General features: G+C 35.7%; 2 protein-coding genes across 5 annotated transcripts in view; one reads left to right on the top strand and one right to left on the bottom strand.

Moving 5' to 3' along the window:
• LOC106669125 overlaps nt 1-21,290 on the bottom strand; it is a 76,471-nt gene that overhangs the window by 1,659 nt on the left and 53,522 nt on the right. For all 3 annotated transcript variants that reach the window (XM_014398411.2, XM_014398410.2, XM_014398413.2), the window contains exon 3: nt 7,407-7,568. In XM_014398411.2, the coding sequence (XP_014253897.1) occupies nt 7,407-7,568 (162 nt within the window). The remainder of the gene's footprint in view (nt 1-7,406; nt 7,569-21,290) is intronic.
• LOC106669123 lies at nt 8-7,657 on the top strand. 2 transcript variants are annotated; one of them, XR_002910736.1, is made up of 5 exons: nt 8-244; nt 324-415; nt 474-2,243; nt 3,431-3,611; nt 7,429-7,645. XR_002910736.1 is itself a non-coding variant. In XM_014398406.2 (5 exons), the coding sequence occupies exons 1-5, from the start codon at nt 125-127 to the stop codon at nt 7,455-7,457; spliced, it is 2,178 nt and encodes a 725-aa protein (XP_014253892.1). In that variant the 5' UTR covers nt 9-124; the 3' UTR covers nt 7,458-7,657. The 2 variants fall into 2 exon arrangements, 1 of the variants encoding a protein (XP_014253892.1); XM_014398406.2 differs by having other exon boundaries at nt 9-244; nt 3,445-3,611; nt 7,429-7,657.

Below are 21,290 nucleotides of genomic sequence, written 5' to 3'. Positions count from 1 at the left end.
AGATGTTGATACAGAAAAAACTAAAAATTAAATTTTATCAATTTGTAAAACAATGTAAAAGTCAAAATTTAACACATATCTAATATTAAATATAAATTTTACGTGTAACAAACAAAAGGGAGTCATGGCCAAGCCAAGAGGATGGACGGTGGAGGTGAGCAGAAAGCAACTTCAGAACAGTGCTCTGTACAGCGTGGATCGTTCGAAAGTCATGGAAGTCGACCTGGACGCTGTAGAAACTCAGGTAGGGTTCAGATTTTTCACAAATTGTTAAATTTAATTCCGAGGATTTGGTGAATAAAAAAAAAACTGTTGGCATTTAGGTTCAAAAGACTCTCTGCGAATCGGACACGACCATCAGTGATTTTGACTCCACCGAAGTTTATAAAATTGGTAACGATTCTTCAGTCACAAGGTAAAAAAATTTCATTTTAAAATGGATATCATTTTGGCATTTAATGATTTCTTTGCAGCTTTGGCGATAACATCAAGCAGAAAAGTGATTTGGATTCGGATAAAATAATGCAGTACCCGAATGCATATCCATATGACGCTAATCCAGTCGTTTCTGGCCTGGAGCATGACAAGAAAAGGCTGAAAGCGTGGATGTCAAGTACGACGATGGCGATATCACAGAAAGTGAAAAGTCTGGTAAACGTTCAAAGAAAGCTCCTCGAGAAATCCAGCTCGGTAGAGAAAACGGTAGAGAGTACGCCGAATCTCCTGGTTTCGGATATGTCGACAGAGTTGTCTTCCGAGCCGAAATCCATCGATCTGCAGACCCTCGTCAAGCCGACTATCAAGCCTACCAAATGCTATTTAGAGTTTACTGAAATGTCGACCACCCCGACAGGCGCTCTCTCTTCTCTCGATCCGTTCGTTATCGGAAAAGCGATAGACGTTATGAAAGCCATGAGCGATTCAGATTGGGACAAAGTCAAGCACTTGTACGAAATGTTCAAAAGAGCGGGTAGACTCGATCAGTTGATTATATACGAATTCGCTATAAAAATAATCGTAAACACGCGCGGGAAGTCGGGGGTGGTGGACGTGCTGAGGGACATCGACGGTGATCTAGCCGAAGCGGCGTTCAGATTCGGCAAAACCCTTTTGAGCCTTTACCACGGCAGTTTCCTTCTGTCTGAAGGTGTCGAAACGCGAAAGCCGCCGAAAAAAGAAGAGGTGGCCGTAGTCGAACCCATCCCAGCGGAAAAAGAAGAGCAGGCGAAAAAAGTGCCAAATCGAGGAGCTCAGATACCCGAGAACGTGCGGCAGAGTTATGAAAACCCGAAAAAGGAACAGGGCCCGAGACGTTCCTCATATGCGTATCTCTTTAAAGATGCAGCCGCGGCGCAGAAAAACCAGAAGAAAAACAATCAGTGCACCAACGTGACAAAGAAGAATACCACGACGACGTTCAAACGGACGAACACACGGCGTAATTCACCAAGTGGCAAACCTCCTGTAATAAGGAATGTCAACCCAAAATACGCCCACGTCAAATCGCGATATCGCGAAGCTGCCGCTAAATTGGGCAGCCAACCGACTACAGCGGTGAAAAAGGTGTCGAGGAAGCAGCCGCTTAATGTTACCGGCCCGACGACGAAAAGAATCACATCAAAAACGGCGAAAATCACCAATGTTAAGGAATGCCGTACGTTCAAACCACAGGTTAATTCTGTGGACGATACGCCGCCGACACCTCGCGTCTCGCCGACCAGTTCTGTCCTGAGCACGCCCGACTCGAATATGGACTCGACGACGAGGAGCTTCAACAACAACCAAACAGTCAATTCGGACGCAACTGAACGACAGTTCCTCGCAAAAGATCTCTCCGACACTAACGTCCTCGCAGATAAATTCAAAGATTTGGTCAAGAAAGTCGTCAGCGAAGAACGGTTACTGAACCGGACACACGAAGCCTTGGGCGGATTGATAGAACCGGCCACTCCGAACCCGGAGTCGACCGATTACGAGGATCCAGAGTCGTCCTACATCATCGACGGCCCGATTTACAAAGGTCCTACTGGCGATTATACCCATGCGAAAATAGAATTCGACTCGAAACCGAAAGAGCCTGTCGTCAGCAGTCCGCACGATGACGGCGACAACCCGACCATACCCGTCGTCAAATCCAGAAGCGAACCAAATCTTCTTGACAAGAACAAGTCTGAAGAAAAATATTGTTTAGTTACTGATAATGATGGTTCGGAGTCCAACTTTTCCGTCACAACGTTGTACAAGTAAGTTGTATTGGTCCGTTATTAATTTTTCTTCAAATTTTATTAATGTTCTGTGCTTTTAGTAATATAAACAACTGTTGTGGAAGGCAGAGTTTAAAATAAACAGGGCATAAATTGAACAAATCTATTAATTTTTTTTTATATTGTTATTGTTTATTTGTATTCATTAACATTTCGTTGCTGTTTGAATTCTTTTGCACTCCTCAAAAGGGCTCTTAGGAAACGTTCCATCTGTCATCTGTGGTCATTGTTTAGCTAATATTAATGCCCAAATGCTTTAAAGTAAAAATCTAAGCTGATTATCTGTTTAATAGCTGTTTACACCAAAATTAAATTTAGCTCTATTTGATTTATTTTGATTCTTCTGTCTTGTGTTTCACAAAACATTCCTTGTTTTAAAAATCAATCTTTTTAGGTAGTCCATCAGAGTTCGTGGTCCGATTGACCGAATAACGTTTTACAATTAATTAATCTTTAAATAAGGTATTGATTGAGATAAAAAAGTCAGTGTCACGAGCGGGATTCGAACCCAGGACCCTCGGCTAAATACGACGCTGCTCTACCACTTGAGCTATTGTGACTTCGATCCACTCGGAGTGAAAAATGGCAAAAGGAGGGAAAATTCGAAAGGTGAGGTTGAGATGGGATGTTGGTGTCCGAGTGTAGTGGTAAAGCAGCGTCGTATTTAGCCGAGGGTCGTGGGTTCGAATCCCGCTCGTGACACTGACTTTTTTATTTCAACCAACACCTTATATAAAGATTAATTAATTGAAAAACTTTTTAGGTAGCTTATTCTGCTTCAACGTTGTCTGAAATTCCACCTAATGATCCAATAAACAGGCTCAATATTTTATAATTGTCATGTCATTTTTTAATTTCTTTTGTATCCGATCATCCTGGTCCGCCTTTTCGCTGTTGAAAATTGAGAACAGGCAGAACCAGGAAGACCAAATACAATAAAATCTCCGAAAAAATCGCAAACTAACTAAGACAGTTTACATATTTCCATTGATAAGTTTACCACAATTACTAAAAAAGAAAAAAAAATGGATAAAAATACTTTTTTTTATCTAGTGATCATGAAGTATGGTACTTATGGAGGGTTATGGAGGAAAATTCACAGCAACCAATTTGTTTAGGGCTAGGGTCTTATCTCGGGCAGAAACTTATCTATAAATTCATTTCAGTTATTTCTCTTTAGGCAACTGCCCAACTTGAGACCTTTCATAATAGACAGACTATTGATGAACGTGCTACTTGCCTATCTTCTGGCCGTGACTGGAGGTGCGCTCTGCGCTGACGACTCCAAAAGCCTGTACTGCACACTTTCTCTCACTCTCAAAGGAAAACTACGGACGATGCTTATACGTAAGTAATTTTTTAAAAATCTTATAATTCTAAGGATTTTGTTAAATAAAATTAGCTGAAATATCAACAACAAAACAAGATTTCTTTTTAAAAGGAAAAGATATATCAAAATGTACTAACAAAGGGAGGCTACGGACGTGGGATCAGTGATTTTAAAGAAACGTTTTTAGTGATACTAAATCGAAAAATATTATAAATGTGCCAATAATTATTAAAAAAAACTTAAAAGTAAAAAGGAGGAAAGTAAAGAACAGCAACTTAAATAAAAGAAGGTGCCCACAATAAACCGCACATAAAAATAAAAGTTCAGGCTTGTCAAATAAAAAGACAAAGTAATGAACAGCGACTCACATAAAAATATAAGTGTGGTGTTTAGTGACCGTTAGTTAAAGATTATTTGGAGATCGTGAGATGCGGTCTGGTGTGTCGTAGTTTTTAGAAAAACATTTTGTCGCGCCAACTTTCGATCTTTATTGAGATTATCTTCAGGGCCTGGGATTTATAAACATTGTTTAAATTTTACAAATACATGTAGGATGTGAAAAGGAAAAAATTTATACAATGCTAGAAATTTTAGATTCAATCAAAGTAATTTGTACTCACTCATCTACACAGAAAACAAACACTTTGATTGAATCTAAAATTTCTAGCATTGTATAAATTCATTTTTTTCACATCCTATATGTATTTGCAAAATTTAAACAATGTTCATAAATCCCAGGTCCTGAAGATGGTCTCAATAAAGATCGAAACGTTGGCACGATAAAGAAAATGTGTTTCTGAAACCTACGTTACACCATACCGCATCTCACGATCTCCAAATAATCATAAAAATATACAATGAAATATATATTTAAAAAAATTTTGGCTCGTAAAGTAAAATAAACGTTTCAATTATACAACACTGTTAAAAAAATATCGAAATCTACAAAGTAAAGAACACTAATAACACATAATTTAATTGTATAAAAAACAGTAAATCGTTGTAATTGAACAGCACTATACAGAATTAAAATATTGAGAAAATAAAGTTCAGCAAACCCAAATTTTAAAAAAATCTCAACTTGACTTGTATATACAAAACATTCAAGCTTGTACAGAAATTGAGCTCGCATCACACTGGCAACTCCAGCCTTTTTTAAATGTACAATAAATTACTGGCAGGCCTCGAGAATTACCCACCTCGGGTGTTGGAAGTCCGGGATCAGATCTACGTCTTATTCCTCCAGCCAGCTAGGTCAAATTAGCATCCAACGCCTGCAGTTCCTAAATGCAGACCCATTCACTCTCTCACTCACTCTTAAATACATTTTTTCTTATTTACATAACATTCACTCAGGGTGATGGAGTACTCGATCTACATCACCCTTTATACCTATTATATACTATCCTTATTAGTCGATGGGGTACTCAATAATCCGCTATAGATTCACTTATTACACTACACATTCACGCTAATAAATACATTCACTCTCACGCTAGGTACACAAAACTATCAGTGGTGTATACAATAAAACAATCCTGTTTCCTCCAACAAAACGAAACAGGGGATATTCGCTGCCTTATTTTCATATCGGGTGGTATGCTACACGTTCTCTGTACAGAGCCAAGGAGTACACCCTTCAGTTAGGGTCTCATTGAGCAACCTTTGGCTTCAAAGTAAGTGTCCGTGTGCCAAACTCGCATCCTTATTGGGTGACTTTGACCCTTCTTCTACAAGTCAGAATTCTAACTTCTAACTTCTAGGGCCACTCAATGAAAGTGCTCTTTGATAGGTGAATGTATAAAGAAATTATTCAAATTTGGAAAATTTTTAACGACGAAGTAAATACCTATGTTTTCTGAACTATTGAGCTGTAATATTAAAATTTCTGTTATATAGTAAAAAATTGTTCATTTCGACTTGAACAAAAATTTACTGGACATTAATAATTTAGCAGACATAAAATTTAAAACATTTATACTCCTTTCTGAAATGACAAGGAATATAGACATGTCAGCTGACAGAAAACTGCATCACTTCAAGTATTATCAATTAATTATTCAGCCATAAATACACAGTATTGGAATAAAAATCCTAGACAATGTTTTAAAGAAAATAGGCAGTATTTCGAATTATTAATATAGACATTTTGCGATTTTTGACTATTACGACTAGCATGTCATTATTTAGGTCTGCGTTAAATTTTGTCTGCGTATCCTTGATCGTTTGGTCTGTCAGGCGCGTTTTGACATTCGGTCATCTTCAGTCGCAGATTTGTGTAAGTGCCTCGCCCAGCTTATACTCCTGAGTCACCACCGATGACGGAGAAAGACCGGAAATCTTCTGACAGACAACGAGCAAGTTACAAAATCGAATATATCACAAATGCTCCAGTTTGATCTATAGCTTTTTTCGCACCACATTAACCCTTTTTTAATTTCAAATTAACCTTTTCTAAAATTTCAAATAAACCTTTTTAACTTCCAATTAAACCTTACTACTTTCAAATGAACCCTTTTTAATTTCAACTTAAGTGTTTTTATTTGAAATTAATCTTTTTAATTTCAAATAAACCTTTTAAATTTCTAATTGAATCTTATTAATTTAAAATTAACTCTGTTTAGTTTCAAATAAATCTTTTTAATTTCCAACTAAACCTTATTACTTTCAAATTAACCCTTTTTAATTTCAAATTAAACCATATTACTTTTTTAATTTATCTTCATAATTTCAAAATAACCTTGTTAATTTCAAACTAACTCTTTTTTACTTTATATTACCCCCCCTTTTTAACTTTAAATGAAACCTTTATAATTTCAATTTAATCCTTTTTTTACAGCATTAAAAAACCTAAAAGATAGTATGAAGTATAAGCATGTAAAATAAAATTACTCTTTGTTTGAGAATTTTTAAAAATATAAAATATATAAAAATTAATTACAATTAATAATATTTAACATTAAAAATGATTCTTCTTCAGGTTTGAAATTTTTAAAATGCAAAATAATTGGATTCTTAAAAACCATATGAAAATAAATTACAATTGAAATGAAATATTATGTAAAATTAAATCTTAAAATAAAAGTTTTTTTGATATAATTTTTAAAAAATGTCTAACTAAATTTAAATATATAAATACATCTCCAACCAAAAGAAGAATATTTCATTTTACATACATTTTAATGTTAATTTAATTAATTTTCACATGGATCTTTAGTGCCCAACTACTTTATATTGAAAAACATCTTCAATTACAAAAATATAATTGGTTTTAATTTTAATTTTACGTAATTTTTAATTTTAATTTTTGAAATTTGTATATGGTCACAAAGAGCTTAATAATTTTATAATTAATTTTGTCTACAAATCAAGAACTTTTATTTTATGTGCTTACATTTTAGGTTTAATTAAAGTTAAAAAGGATTATTTTGACGCAATAAAGCAATATGTCAAAGAAAACTAATAAGTAGCAATTCTCTCAATTTAATGTAGTCATTACCGATCATTTTGGTCTGCTTTTTTTTGGCTGTTTCAACCTGTCAGGTATTTTTTGGCATTTCATCTTCTGTGTGCTCTAGTGGAAATGTCTACAAAATGATCGGTAACGACCAGGTTTGATCTCTGAAGACCACCCTCAGAACTTCCACGATTCTGTCAATTTGTTTGCACATTGCCGATTATTAACAATTCTTGATAGTAATTATCTATTCGAGTTTAGATATTTAACCAATTCTAGAGTTTCAGTTCATCGACATCACCACGGAAGCAATTCTTTTAAGCTCATTAACAGTTGGATGGAAATGATTCATCACCTCCTTTTTCTTTGGCCCCCAGGAGCACTCCGTCTGGTAGATGACTTCTGAGAGCGGATTTCAACTCGAGGTCCTGCTGCTTGTAAGGAAGTTTGTCCACTCGTGTCTGGACAATGAAGGAAAATAGCGCTAGCGGCCCAAGCGGCGTTTCACCATCGCTCCCTGAAAAACATAACAAATCATCATTATTGGTTAAAAATTTTATTTTAGTCCAGTCTCTTTATATATTAAATATATAATTTTAAAAACAACTATTTTCATGATTTATACATTATTTATTTTAGAGTTAACAGTTGCATGTACGGTCCCGTTAATAATAAAAAAAAACTTTAACATTAAGCAAGGCTATGATTAAAATGTTAATTGATTGGAGGAAAGAACGGAAAACCCAACGTCATAGTTTTACATTAATGCTCGGTCGGGAGCGGGCAGCAAAAAAAAAAAAGTCCCCGGCCTTCGGAAGGCGTTGCATGTTTACATGTATGCAAACTTCTTCTAAACACAGGGTTGGCCCGACGAAGGACGGCCAAATGATAGCTACAAATGAAGTATTTCATTACTGTTGACATTTGGTCTCTCCTGAGGCTCTACGAGGAGAAAGGATCTTCAAAAGGACCGCTATCCTCCATCTCGGCCTAAATATTCACCATTCCGTCGACGGCGAAATATTTTAATTTAGATTTTCTTAAAAAGCGAGAGTGTGAATTTAACGTAGGTAATTATGGGTTTAAGTCCCTTGCTGTCGAAAGTAGCGAATATTACACAAGGTAAAGGAGTTAGTCTAGTATGATTACGTAATTTTGAGGGTTTTTAGGCAGTGTGAGCTCTTCTTTACTAAATTTATATATTTTTACTTAAACAAAAACTGTTCATTTGGCCATTTAATGGAAGCACAATTAGAAATTTGATTGACCACTACAAAACGCCAGATGTATAATTACATCAAAAATACAATATTGTCGATTGACTACTGGCAACACTCTTGCTACTAAATTCACTAATTTCGTGGTCCGCTTGACCAATTAATATATTACGATTAATTAAGTTTTTTTAGTTGAGATAAAAAAGTCAATGGCACGAGCGGGATTCGAACCCACGATCTTCGGCTAGATACGCCGCTGCTCTACCACTTGAGCTATCGCCACCTCGATCCACTCGGACACTAACTTCCCATCTCAACCGCACCTTTTGAATTTTCCCTCCTTTTTGCCATTTTTCACTCTTGTTACTACTTGTGTAAATCATCGCCATCTTCAAAAAGGCAAGGCGATTGTCAAAGACAAAATTTAGCCTTTATATATTAATTACGTAACAAATTAGTATGTTTTTTTTTCTCGGTCACAACACTGACATGATCATCCAGAAGACACATGTTATAAGAAACCCTGCACTGCTTAATTTAAGAGGTGAGGTCTCGAGACAAGTAGGGTTAGAATGGATCGAGAGGTTGTTGTAGAACTTTTGGATAGGGAACGAATCAGCTTGTGGACAAAAGGAATGTTTTAAGTCGTTGAGATTAGGAGATTAGTAGTAAGGAGCTTTGGAAATTTATCTGAGGCCTATTGATGGACTACTGACGGAACGATTGAAAGTGTTGGATATTGGATGGCTTAACATAACCACATTAGTTCAATGACTGAAGTAATATTTTGCATAGTGTTTGTTACGTTTTGATGGCAAGTTGTCCCTTGTCTTATGTGGAGATTCGAGGTCACTATGTCTAGGTATAGTATTAGTGTCTGACTATTTGATCAATGTAAATGTTCACTGTGTATGTTTTTGTCATTCAGTCTTGCCTGTTCTTTTTGCTCAAATCTTTAATAAGCTCAAGGTGTTCTTGGATGTTGGAGGTAGCTTAGGCAGGATTTGGGTAAGAACACAAAAGTTAGGTGTCATCCACACCAGTCTGCTCTTTAGGTACAGTCCTAAGTACCATGAAAATTGGTAGCCCTTGTTGTTGATATATAGCGAAGGGCAAGATGTTTTTTTGTACTGGGTTTTTTCCTCATTCAGTTTGGTCCCTACTTTTTGCACTAGTCTTTCATTAACTCAACGTGTCCTTTGATGTCGAGGTCACTTGGATAAGATTGGTTTAAAAGTCAGAATTGCGTTATCATCCACCGGTGTCAATGATGGTATTGTGCTGTGTAGGGAAGTAGCAGTATAAATTATATGTAAGATGGGATCAAGGATGTTCCCGTTTGGCACGCCGGCCTGATTGGTCTGATATCTGAGTATTCATTGCCGCACATCCCTCTGAAGCATTGGCAAGTTAAATAGGATCCAAAATATGGTAATTAGGGATGGGTAGGAAGCATTTAAATTGATAAAATGTTTGTGTGTGTTAAGTTTTGTATAGATTCACTAATTTCGTGGTCCGCTTGACCAATTAATATATTACAATTAATTAAGGTTTTTAGTTGAGATAAAAAAGTCAATGGCACGAGCGGGATGGAAGAGTGGCAAAAAGGAGGGAAAACTCAAAAGGTGGGGTTGAGATAGGAAGTTGATGTCCGAGTGGATCGAGGACACAATAGCTCAAGTGGTAGAGCAGCGGCGTATATAGCCGAAGATCGTGGGTTCGAATCCCGCTCGTGCCAATGACTTTTTTATCTCAACTAAAAACCTTAATTAATTGTCTTGTATAGAGTTAATCGAGTTTTGAAAATTGAAGCACACTTCGATCATACAAGTCACAGTTGTCCAGGTTTTCTATTAACTCTTGTCATTTTTCTGTTAAGTCACTTAAGTCTTGTGTGGGGGATCAGTCTTGGTATAGTCCTAAGTATATAACCTCAGTGGAAGTAAGTAGCTTCTTGTTGATGTAGAATGGAGGGAAAATCTGTTTTTAAATGTAAATGAACAACCTATATATATTTTCTCATACGCTCCTGTCCTCCACTTTTTGCACCAGCAGTTCACGACGAGGTGAAGACATAATCATCTACGGCAATTTACTCTTTAGGTAGTCCTAAGTATTTGACATGAGTATAAGTCGGAAGTCAGTTTTGAATGTTATTCCGGAAACGTTTAAATTTTTTAGGGGATATCTTGGTTCCAGACCTTCAAAGGAAAGTCCTCTAGAGCGGAGGGATTGGCGTCAACAACTATGAAACCCTTGCTGCCGGAAGACAGGTTGTTGGGAAGAATTGATTTTATGTGAATCTAGGATAAATATTAAGCGTTTTAAAAGGAGTGTGTTTAAGATTAAGTTTTAAGATTGTAGACATCTCAGGAGCTGATGGATCCGTAGAAAAAAATGTGGTTGGGCTGTTTGTGGGTTTTAAGAATGAGAATGTCGACGGAATACGTCCATAAAAGAAGAATTTGATTGGTATGATAGCATTATTGGGTAAAAACATATGGTTTTCTGAAGGATGTATTGAACTGTAGTGAAAATAGTTTGGTCGTATCGCCAATTATTCTTGCTTGGTACGAACTGATATAAATCTCAAAAAATAAGGAAGCAGACAAAAATGTAATTAAATAAACGAACATAGGATCTCCTTGACCTGCGGCCCGTTTATAGTATAATTGGTTCTTATCTAATTTCTGAGCTTAATTGTGTAATTGTCTCGCAATTATCTTCGTTGACAATCAGACATTATGACCATACGAGAGAATAATGGATTAATTCATTTTTCTTCGTGAATGAACAATAACATATCTTGCTTTAAAGGTTTTTTAAGTTGTTATTTTTGACATATTTATATTTAAATGGCAAAATGGAGGGAAAATTCAAAAGATGGGGTTGAGATGGGAAGTTAGTGTCCGAGTGGATCGAGGTCACGATAGCTCAAGTGGTAGAGCAGCGGCGTATCTATCACGAAGATCGTGGGTTCGAATCCCGCTCGTGCCATTGACTTTTTTATCTCAACTAAAAACCTTAATTAATTGCAATATATTAATTGGTCAAGCGGACCACGAAATTAGTGAATTTATATTTAAACATATATGATATAAGACGACCATTGGAATCTGATCTGCTGATCATAATACAGAAGAAATGGGATGTGATTTAGACGAAATACAGAGCCCATGGGTGATGGAAATCTGGAAACAGCTAAAAGGGTGAATTTTCCCTTCCAAAATATACATTTAGTTTAAAAACACACTGCGTATGTAATTTTGCCAAAGTGGCTTAAAGCTTTCGTGAGAGCATCACGCCAGTGAATTTCGTGTCGGGAAAATGTGAAGGCCAGCAGTCGTCCACGCCCAAGATTTCCACGCGAATTATAATTAGGCTCAATTTGTAAAATCCAAATTAAATATTAAGAGCTTCCGATTCATGTGACAGTTTTGTAAAGTATATTTTTTCGTACAAACGAAACATTTTTTGATTTTGTTTTGTTTTATGTTTGGTTTATTTTGGCTTAATCGTCGTTCATTTTTTAATTTTTCGCGTGTCTACAATTTTTTAAATTTTATCAGTGTTTATAATAATGTTTTTTCTAGGAAAATTATTTACAAGATTTTAGTTATCAGTTTAAAAAAAGAAACCCTGGGTGCGTGTTTGGCTTTAAAGGAGAGCTTCTTATGAATGCGGTCAATAGGTGGGCGCAAGAGTCTAAACAGCAGAAGAAAGACCAGTCCGACTCAGAATCAGCCTTACTCGATCGACACGGACGCGTCTTTTGGGCCAAAGCCCGCTTATGGGTCCGGCATGCAGAGAAATGGTAATGCGTCCCACTTCATAAAAAGGTGTCCATTCCTTAGCTCCATATAGAAAGCAAGTAGGAATACCACCCGATATGAGAATTTTAAAGAATGATTCACAGGTCCAAAACGTTTTTCTGGTTTTATTTTTTCTCAAAATTCTAAATAATTGGCTCTAAATAATTATGAACAGATTCACTATATTTTTAAAATAAAGTTTTGAATTATGAAAGGTATTGGTTGAGATAAAAAAGCCAGTGCCACGAGCGGGATTCGAACCCATGACCTTCGGCTAAATACGCCGCTGCTCTCCCACTTGAGCTATCATGACTTCGATCCACTCAGAGTGAAAAAAGGAGGGAAAATTCGAAAGGTGAGGTTGGGATGGGAAGTTGGTGTCCGAGTGGATCGAAGTCATGATAGCTCAAGAGGTAGAGCAGCAGCGTATTTAGCCGAACGTCATGGGTTCGAATCCCGCTCGTGGCACTGGCTTTTTTATCTCAACCAATACTTTTCATAAAGATTAATTAATTGAAAAAAGTTAATTGGTCAATCGGACTACGAACTCTAATGGATATACGATTTTGAGATGATTATACTTGGCTTCACGCCATCTTCAGAGAAGTTTTCTAGTGTGATCAAGTGTTCAACGTTCACCAAATCATGGACCTGAAACCACTTAATATTATAAATTCATCTGCAAGAGCTCATTTTTGTTTAGTTTCTGGTGTAGAGATGACTGTTTCTTTTAAAAACCATACGTGGTCCGCATATTCTCGCTATTGTTAGATAAATTGTACCTTTGTCCAAAAGCTTTAAGTTTTTCGGCGAAATACATAATTTAAAAGCGGAATAGTCATTGTTATCCATATGTGGAACATGTTAAACCCATTTGGTTTTCACGGCAAATGGCCCTGTCAGACGAAGAAGGCAGTCTTGCGTTTCGATAAGAACGACTGCACAATTCAATATCAACCGTTTCCGGCATCCTATAATGAGATTCTAATGCAGACAATGGCTACTTCTACCTTATAAACTCCACGACCTCAATCGAGTGTTGTGACTTCATCTCATAAAATCTTAGGAGTTATTTAACTCTGCAAATTTGCGTGTACGGGCTGTCACTGGCTACACCGAAACGTACATTGCCTTTAAAGGTTAATATTGGCTTGGCATTGTTCCGCGGCAATTTTGCATATCGCCGTGGGTGTTGCTATTTGGAGACGGTTCTTATAAGCTAGAAAACGCCCGGGGAACGTTAAGTCCCAGAATGTGTAGCGTGAAGGCCATTCATGTGATATAAATCATTAACTATAGTCTTTACAATTGTCTGGGAGAGCAACAATGGTTCCTGGCTCCCTTCAGGATATATGTGAATGATAAAAATTGCATTTCATTAGATACTGTGTATAATTTGTACGGATGATAATAAATAAATATTAAAAAAAAGATTGCTAAAAACCGCCCGGAGTACGGTCTGAGAAGGTCGGAAATAAAACACAGACGGTTAGTTCACACGAGAACTTCGATCAGAGATGTGTCCTATCTGATGCTGATTCATTGAATAAACTCTAGGATTTAATTAGCTAGATATTTTATATTATTTTTAACACATAAATTTAAAAGGATTGGCAAGGATTAAAAAAGAAAAGAAAATTCTCGTCAGGTTCGTTTGAGCCAGTCTCCATCGGAGAAGATGGGTTAGACTATTTGCAGATTTAGCATATTCGTACAAGCATATCGAGTTATCCACGTTGAAATACGAATTAGGAAGCGCAAATAAAAATAAAACAATTAAAGTGTGTAAATGATGATCTTTTCTTCGAGGGGGGGGGGTTTCTCGATAAGAAATCGATAGTTCAATAAACCTTTCCGGCCCTGTTGCTCCCACCTCAACAACTTAGACTATGAGTATTAATTTTGAGGTAATATGTTCGAAATTATTGTAAAAATTGGAGTGTCTTTAATAACAAAAATAAATAAATAAAGATAACGTTCATTCTGATGTCAAGATCGTTGTTACTGTTATTTTTAGAAAATGACGTTTTTTGTTTTGATAAATTTGTGTAAAGTGCTGATGGTAATGGAAAGGACAAACCTAAAATTTTAATTTTCATATAGTACTTTTTTAAATATTTTTATAAATACTACGACTATAGGGGGCGTCGATGGCCGCAACGGTTTAGGCGTTGACACGGCGCTCATCACTGTAAGGTAAAGGTCCCGGGTTCGAATCCAGCGGCCGTGAATTCGAAATCGACATAGCTAATATTATCTATTAGCTTATTATTATATTAATATTATATAGCTAATATTTAAAGGCAATTTGGATTGTTTTTTGACTTCGTTTATTTTTATCTTTAACTGTACATGTATTATATACAACCAGCAATCATTTATGAGGTCTCTTATCCATATTCTTTTCAGACGTTTACGTAGTAATTGTGGGAAATTGAATAATCATATTTGTATGATTTTGTAATTTACTATGAAAACGTCTGTAACATGTTTTGCTGGATTAAAAAACTGTTGGCATGTGAAGATGTCTATGAAGTGTGTTTTTTTACGTAAAAAGGGGCAGAAACAATTAGTTTTAAAATTTTGGATTGAAAACTTGGATGAAATGCTTGGCACCCCTATATCCAAATAGGTCTGAATATGCATGTGTATGTCGAAAGTTTTGATTTTAATGGTAATTTTGGTTGCCGGTTGAGTAGGTAATAAAGCATTTTAAATTGTTTGTTGAGGGACTGTTTTTTTAATCGTATGTATGGATTACATGTTAGTTTTCTATCAAATCTATGTCCTAAATAGTTAACTTTGTCGGGTTGAGGAACAGGTTCATTGTGCAAGTATATGCTAGAACAAGTCTCACGACGGAGTGTAAGGGTGATACGTTGTGACTTTGAGGGGTTAAATTTTATTTTCCAGAGATTGCTCCATTTTTCAATTGTTGATATGTGATTTTGTAACCTAAGTGCAGCTGTGTAGAAGAGGGATGACTTGTTAATGTGGCGGTGTCATCTGATATGTGGCGGTAAGTGCATTCTCATTTGTGGGCATGTCAGAAGTAAAAAATGTGTACAACAGCGGAGCGAGTATTGACCCTTGTGCTATACTGTACCACCCATCACTGTAGTCCCACATTTGGTTACAATGAGTGGTATGAGTGGTACAGTGTGTCCAAGGCGGGGGGTGCAGCCTGAGAAGGTGAGCCTCGAGTCCACTTCCCTTTCTCAATCCAGGTCCTACGGCATATTTCCTTGAGACCTCTCCCAACCCTTGAATGTAAAAGGGGTATCCTGGCGCAACATAAGGGTGTAGCCTTGGGAGCGTGACAACTTCTCTAAAGCACAAGCTGGATTCGTGTCGGCCTCCGGGTCGGCAGCGGACGGCGGGTGCCTTATCAGAGGCACACGAGGGTTAGGGTAGCAGATCCTGTCTTCATGGACAGGGGAGGGTGCATAACCATCTGAACTACGGGGTAGCAGAAATTCGAAAGGCAGCACCAGGCAAAGTCCGGCCATCAACCCTGGTGCCTGGGGGTAAGTTGGAGGCAAAATTCCCTATTACTTTCCCTATCCTTCCTTACCCCTTTCCTTTTCCCTTCCCCTCCCACTCTTTGGCAGAGGCTTCCTGGGTTACTGAATCCGCACCCCTCAGGCAATGGGTGCATCAGTACGGGGTTCGTATGAACTCAAGGGTGGGCGATCAGTCCTCACCTTAAAAACAATACTGAACCACGGGAGTAGAGTATCCAAGAGGCTCTACTAATTGAGATTGGACTCGTGGTGGTCGTGGTTGGAAAACAAATTGTACCTTAGCTGGAGGGTACCGACCAACCGGAGCCGGAGATAGAGGCCTTCTCTATCTTTCCGGAGTGATGAAAGACACGGCTGAAAGGTCGTGCCGGAAACCAAAAAATTGCCTTTTTCAAGGCACATGTATGGATCAGGACACTTCTGAACTTGGTTAGCATTGCACCATCTCGCTAGCAAAGGGATTTGGCAAGTCCATGGATGTAAAATCTTCCTGGAGGATGATCCTTCTATCCTTCCTTACCCGACAGAAGTCTCCGTACCCTGGCTTACTGCCTGGAGTAAAAATAATTTTGTAGATTTAAATAACAATCTGAAAACGATGTTATACCAAATAAAAATATTAACATTTTTAATATTGTTTGTTATATTGTCATCGAAAGTGGATTTTTGCATCAGAACTTAAGCTGCTCAAAGCACTTGTAAAACTGTGAAGAATGTTTTGGTGCAACATATGTTAACTATAACACTCAGGATAAATGTTAAGATCTTTGTTTTGTTATTAATTTTAGCAAAATACTTGCTCACTATATACTCAAGTGGTAGAGTAGCGGCGTATCAAGCCGAAGGTCGTGGGTTCGAATCCCGCTCGTGACACTGACTTTTCTACCTCAACATAAAACCTGAATTAATTGAATGATATTAATTGGTCAAGCGGACCACGAAAAATAGTGAATTTAAAAAAATACATATACTTGTTACTATGAAAAACAGGACCTGAACCCTTCTGAGGCATAGGAACCCACACTATTAACGAGTATCTCAGACAGAAGGACAAAAAGAAACAGAAGGAACAATGGAATTCACTCATTGGACACAGACAATCCAAGAATCTTCTAACCAATTTCGGAAGAAAAGAAATTACAGAATGTGTCAAAGGAAGCAGGAACAAACTGCGAATTTTTCTAACAGGATACTACAAGTTAAACGGACACTTAAAGAAGATTGGAATAATCCAAAATGGCGCATGCAGATTCTGCAAAGAGGCAGAAGAGACACTAACACATCTACTAACAAACTGCGGAGCTACACTAGCCCGCAGGAGGAAATGTTTTGGGATGTGTAATGTGACCATAGAAGAGCATCATCCATTGAAACGAGCCTATCGATCAAGTTTCTTGATGAAATAGGACTCATGCTTTAGGCAGAGCACGGGGGATACAATACCTCTTAAAGGGCGCAGTATACTATACCCTGAAATTATATCTACATCTACATCTACATCTACTATGAAAAATGTTTTGAGATATATAAGTTAAAGATTAAAGAGATACGTTTTATGTAGTTAGTTTCATTATTAATTTTAAAAAACGCGTATTTTTTTAACTCTTAAGCAAACTCAAAGAACTTCAAAGTTGACTACAGAGGATGTTTTAGAGCAACAATACTTGGTAAAATATGTTAAAATATTTATTTTAATATAGATTTTAATGAAAAATGTAGTTTCACATCAGCTCATAAACAAATTTAAATAATTTACAATGGGATGCTATGACATGCTATCATCGATTTCAATAAGATGTTTTTGATAATAAAATATAGATACTAAATAAAAATTATTTAACGTAATTTATAAATTTTTTTAAATAAGATTTTCTACCTTTGTTGGGCATGCATTTCAATTGTTATACAAGGTGTCCCATAAAGAGACGTCAAAACTTCAGGAGGTTAGTAAAAACATCTCTGTTGTGCACAGTAATATTTGATTTTCAATTTCGAGATATTTAACTTTTCAGATTCTTAAGCCTTTCACAACTTTATTCCGTAAAGTTCCCAATATCTCATGAAAAATTAATTTTGCTGTAAATTTGGTTACACCAATTGAAAGAGCAATAAAATCCTATGAGGTTATAACTTTATTTTTTTTATGGTAACCATAAACAGACAAAATACAAAATACTGCGATAAACTATGCCATGAATCTATGTCAGACTTGCATTCTTCAAAAAGGGAGACATTTTAAAGTTCAATTTAATCTTTTATGTTTTTTTAAAGTTCAATATTGTACCATCGAGCCTTTTTTATTTAATTTTTATGACTTTCATTATTTTTTAATAGAAGTTCAACAATTCCTGTGACTAATTTTTTTTCTGTAACCGAAAAATTAAATTTTTAGCAGTCAAACAAATTTTTATATTAGTGACCTTTGATCAATTAAGTTCATTGAATTTACAGTTCATTAACTGGAGCAACGTACTGTAAACCCCATATTTTTAAATATACACAGAATCTATTTTTTGCAAATCCTGGTATATTTCGGTTGGTCAAAGATATCTTTTTTAATTTATGCATTGTATCAAAATGCATAACTTTACATCGGATTATAAAGATCACAGTTAATAACCCACAGCTCAGACAAACTAATCATAGCTTGTTTTACATAATCACATATCAGGTCAACAAGTCAAATTGTCAAAAATTGCAAAGCGAAAAGTTGTAGAGAAAAGGTGATTTTGATTTTTCACAAACTTTGTATTCGTGTATTTTTTAGGGTGTAAAAAGCCACTATAAACGTTTATTTTTTACCAATTTTTTCTAAAATATTTTGTTTTTCAAATGCTTATAAATTTTTTTTCGAAAATTAAAACAACGAGGATGATTTATGAACAACTCTACTGATCTACAGGAAACTGTATAGAGGTTTAGAACCTTACAAAATACATGTAATAGCACAAAACTGGCATTCGTAAATAAAATTTCAACCGGAGATATTGATGAAAACGTTTGAGCAGTTTTTTTGCTGATTTCTTCCTTATTTTTCTCACTTGTAACATAAACGTTGTTGATATAATTTAGGGGAAAAAAGTAAATAAAGCAAGCTTTCCAACGGTTGTAATATCGGATAAAATCCAGAAGTATTATGAATTTTTAAGTCAATTTAAGAAATAGGCGAGAAATGAAATTACCCCCAAAAGAAATCGGTGCTTGAAACGATAGAAAAATAAAACTCAGAAAGCGATGTTAAAATGTTTGTTTAAATGATAATTTTGATAAAAAATATACTTACATATCAGCCCTTAATCATACTCAAAGAACTTAGTCGAAAGTAAACTACAAATAAGAAGCCGATAGACAGAAAATAAAACTCAGAAAACTGTTAAAATGTTTGTTTCATAATTCTTTGTCAAAACGTGTATTTCCCATTGACTTCTAAACATACTCAAAGAACTTGAAGCATAGATTTACTAGAAAGGAAGTTTTAGAGCAATATAACTCTGAAAACATTGTAGTTTTTTATTATTTAAATTTTATAAAACATGTATTTGTTTATCAAATCTTAATGTTAATCACAAAACTTATACTTAAATAAGACCTTGAAAACAATGCTTTATTATTAATTTTAATAGAATGCGTGTTTTTTTTCTTAAGCTCTTACAAGTCAAACAATCAAGTCAGACGTTAACTAGGAACCTAATAGAAAAACGGAAATTGTGTGAGTTTAGTACCTTTTATAGATTTCTTTCTTATCAAATCATGATTGATTTTTAATGTTGAAACCTCTATATATGGAACGCTGAAAAAGGAAGTGAATCATAGACTGATTCACGGACCATCATATATGGCCCAGCAACCATGGCTTGTGAGATTTTCCAGAGAATGTTTTAATTCATAAAAGTAAATATAAAATATAATTGTTATTTCTAAACTTGCTTTTCTTACTTGTCAAATCCTTGGATAAAATCTGTAATAGCCTGCAGTAGTCTGACAGATCAATTAAGTGAGGATAGGCAGACTAAAATGATCATTAACGACATTTCAATTTGGACTATGCTGAACGTAAACTTTTGATTGGTCAAAAAGATTCGTAAAGTTTCGCTTCTTTTATTATTTAAACATCAGTTATTTATGATCTAATTATGTATTTAAATAAATTCTTTGACATTATCAATTAACCAAGTAGAACTGAAAGAAAATTTTACGTCGTAATTTTTTTTTCAAAATTGGCTCATAATTTAAAAAACAACTTGATGTTCTCTTTGCATTACGTCTTAATAAAAATTGCCCTTATTTCATTTTAACTGAATTAACGTCGAGTTGAGAAAGCCACGTGGTTTACCCGAGCACGTGTGGCCTATGTAAATGGCAAACAAACATCGAAAAAGAGGGGAAAATATACGGGTACAACCCTTTCTGGCGAGTTGTTTTCCAGCCGGATTTTCCAGTGAATAATCGCCGGATTGGGCTCAAGTTTGAAATCAGATCGAACAATTTTATCTCCTATGCGCCGGCAATAAAAGTTGCTCAAGTCGTCCGGGTCAAAAAGTTGAACTTAGTCCTTTTTCACAATTCGACCCAATTTTCAATTGGGTCAACAGGGGCGGCACGAGGCTTTTTAGAGAAAAATCTGGTGTTGATGTATAATGGATGTTGATAAAACTAAACAAGCGGCTGCAAGAAGAACCCAATAAAAAAAACTAACAACGAAACGATTAAACGATTAAAATAAAAACACCTATTATTGAGATTGAATCATTCCGAATATTGTTTACTATCTTTGCTTTTTTTACAGTGATGATGACATACTCATTTATTTTTTGCCCAATGGTATCCGAAAACATGTTATCTATATATCTGATTACTCTATTTTTCAAGTAATCTTTCTGAAAATAAAAAATACCTAGGAAAGTTTTACAGCGTTTTTTGTACCTTAGGCTAATGAAATGTGTATAGTGCCATGTATGCATGTGTATATAATATAGAGTATAGCACCGCTCCAGTAGGGAACATTACAAGAGTTGTATCTTTTCTTATCTATCTAAATTATACTGTTCTTTCTTAGTTACCTTATTGTTAGTTTTTAGCCATTTTCTCTGTTTTATTACAATGTACAAGGAACTTTTCTTTTATGACTTAGGCTCAAGGAGAGCCTCTCTTTTCTTTTCAAATTGATGTTTTTTTTTGTTATGCCTGGCGCCCGAGTAATAGGTAAATTTTCATTTCATATTTTCCTTTTAATCGTTTGTTTATCTACCTATCTGTCTGTTTCTTTCTTTACCACTGCTTCCCTCCCATCCTTTTACTGTTTTTTGTTATTTTTTTATTTCAGCGTCTTTCTCTCTCTCTCTCTCTCCCTCTCTCTCTTTTACTTCCTACTTATTCCTTACTCTCACCTTCCTGTTTCACTCTCTCACTCTCTCTCTCTCTCTCTCTTTTACTTCCTACTTATTCCTTACTCTCACCTTCCTGTTTCACTCCCTCTCTCTCTCTCTCTNCTCTTACTCTCGCCTTCCTGATTCACTCTCACTCACTCTCTCTATATCTATCTCTATCTCTCTCTCTCTATCTAACTATCTATTTATCTATCTGCTGCTTACAAATAATATAAAATTTTTTTTTTACACATATATTCGTTTCTTTTCCTCTCTCGCTTTCTCTCACTCACTCACGCACTCTCTCTCTATCTATCTAT

This window comes from Cimex lectularius, unplaced genomic scaffold, assembly GCF_000648675.2.
Source record: "Cimex lectularius strain Harlan isolate CLEC.00 unplaced genomic scaffold, Clec_2.1 scaffold272, whole genome shotgun sequence".
Lineage (NCBI taxonomy): Eukaryota > Metazoa > Arthropoda > Insecta > Hemiptera > Cimicidae > Cimex > Cimex lectularius.
This window is presented reverse-complemented; position numbering and strand designations above follow the sequence as displayed.

What these genes read in the sequence shown, in the direction of transcription:
- LOC106669123 (XM_014398406.2), top strand. Translation starts at nt 125, where the DNA reads ATGGCCAAGCCAAGAGGATGGACGGTGGAGGTGAGCAGAAAGCAACTT. An exon ending in TGGACGCTGTAGAAACTCAG is followed by an intron (nt 245 to 323) that starts GTAGGGTTCAGA and finishes GTTGGCATTTAG; the next exon opens with GTTCAAAAGACTCTCTGCGA. An exon ending in TCCGTCACAACGTTGTACAA is followed by an intron (nt 2,244 to 3,444) that starts GTAAGTTGTATT and finishes ATTTCTCTTTAG; the next exon opens with GCAACTGCCCAACTTGAGAC.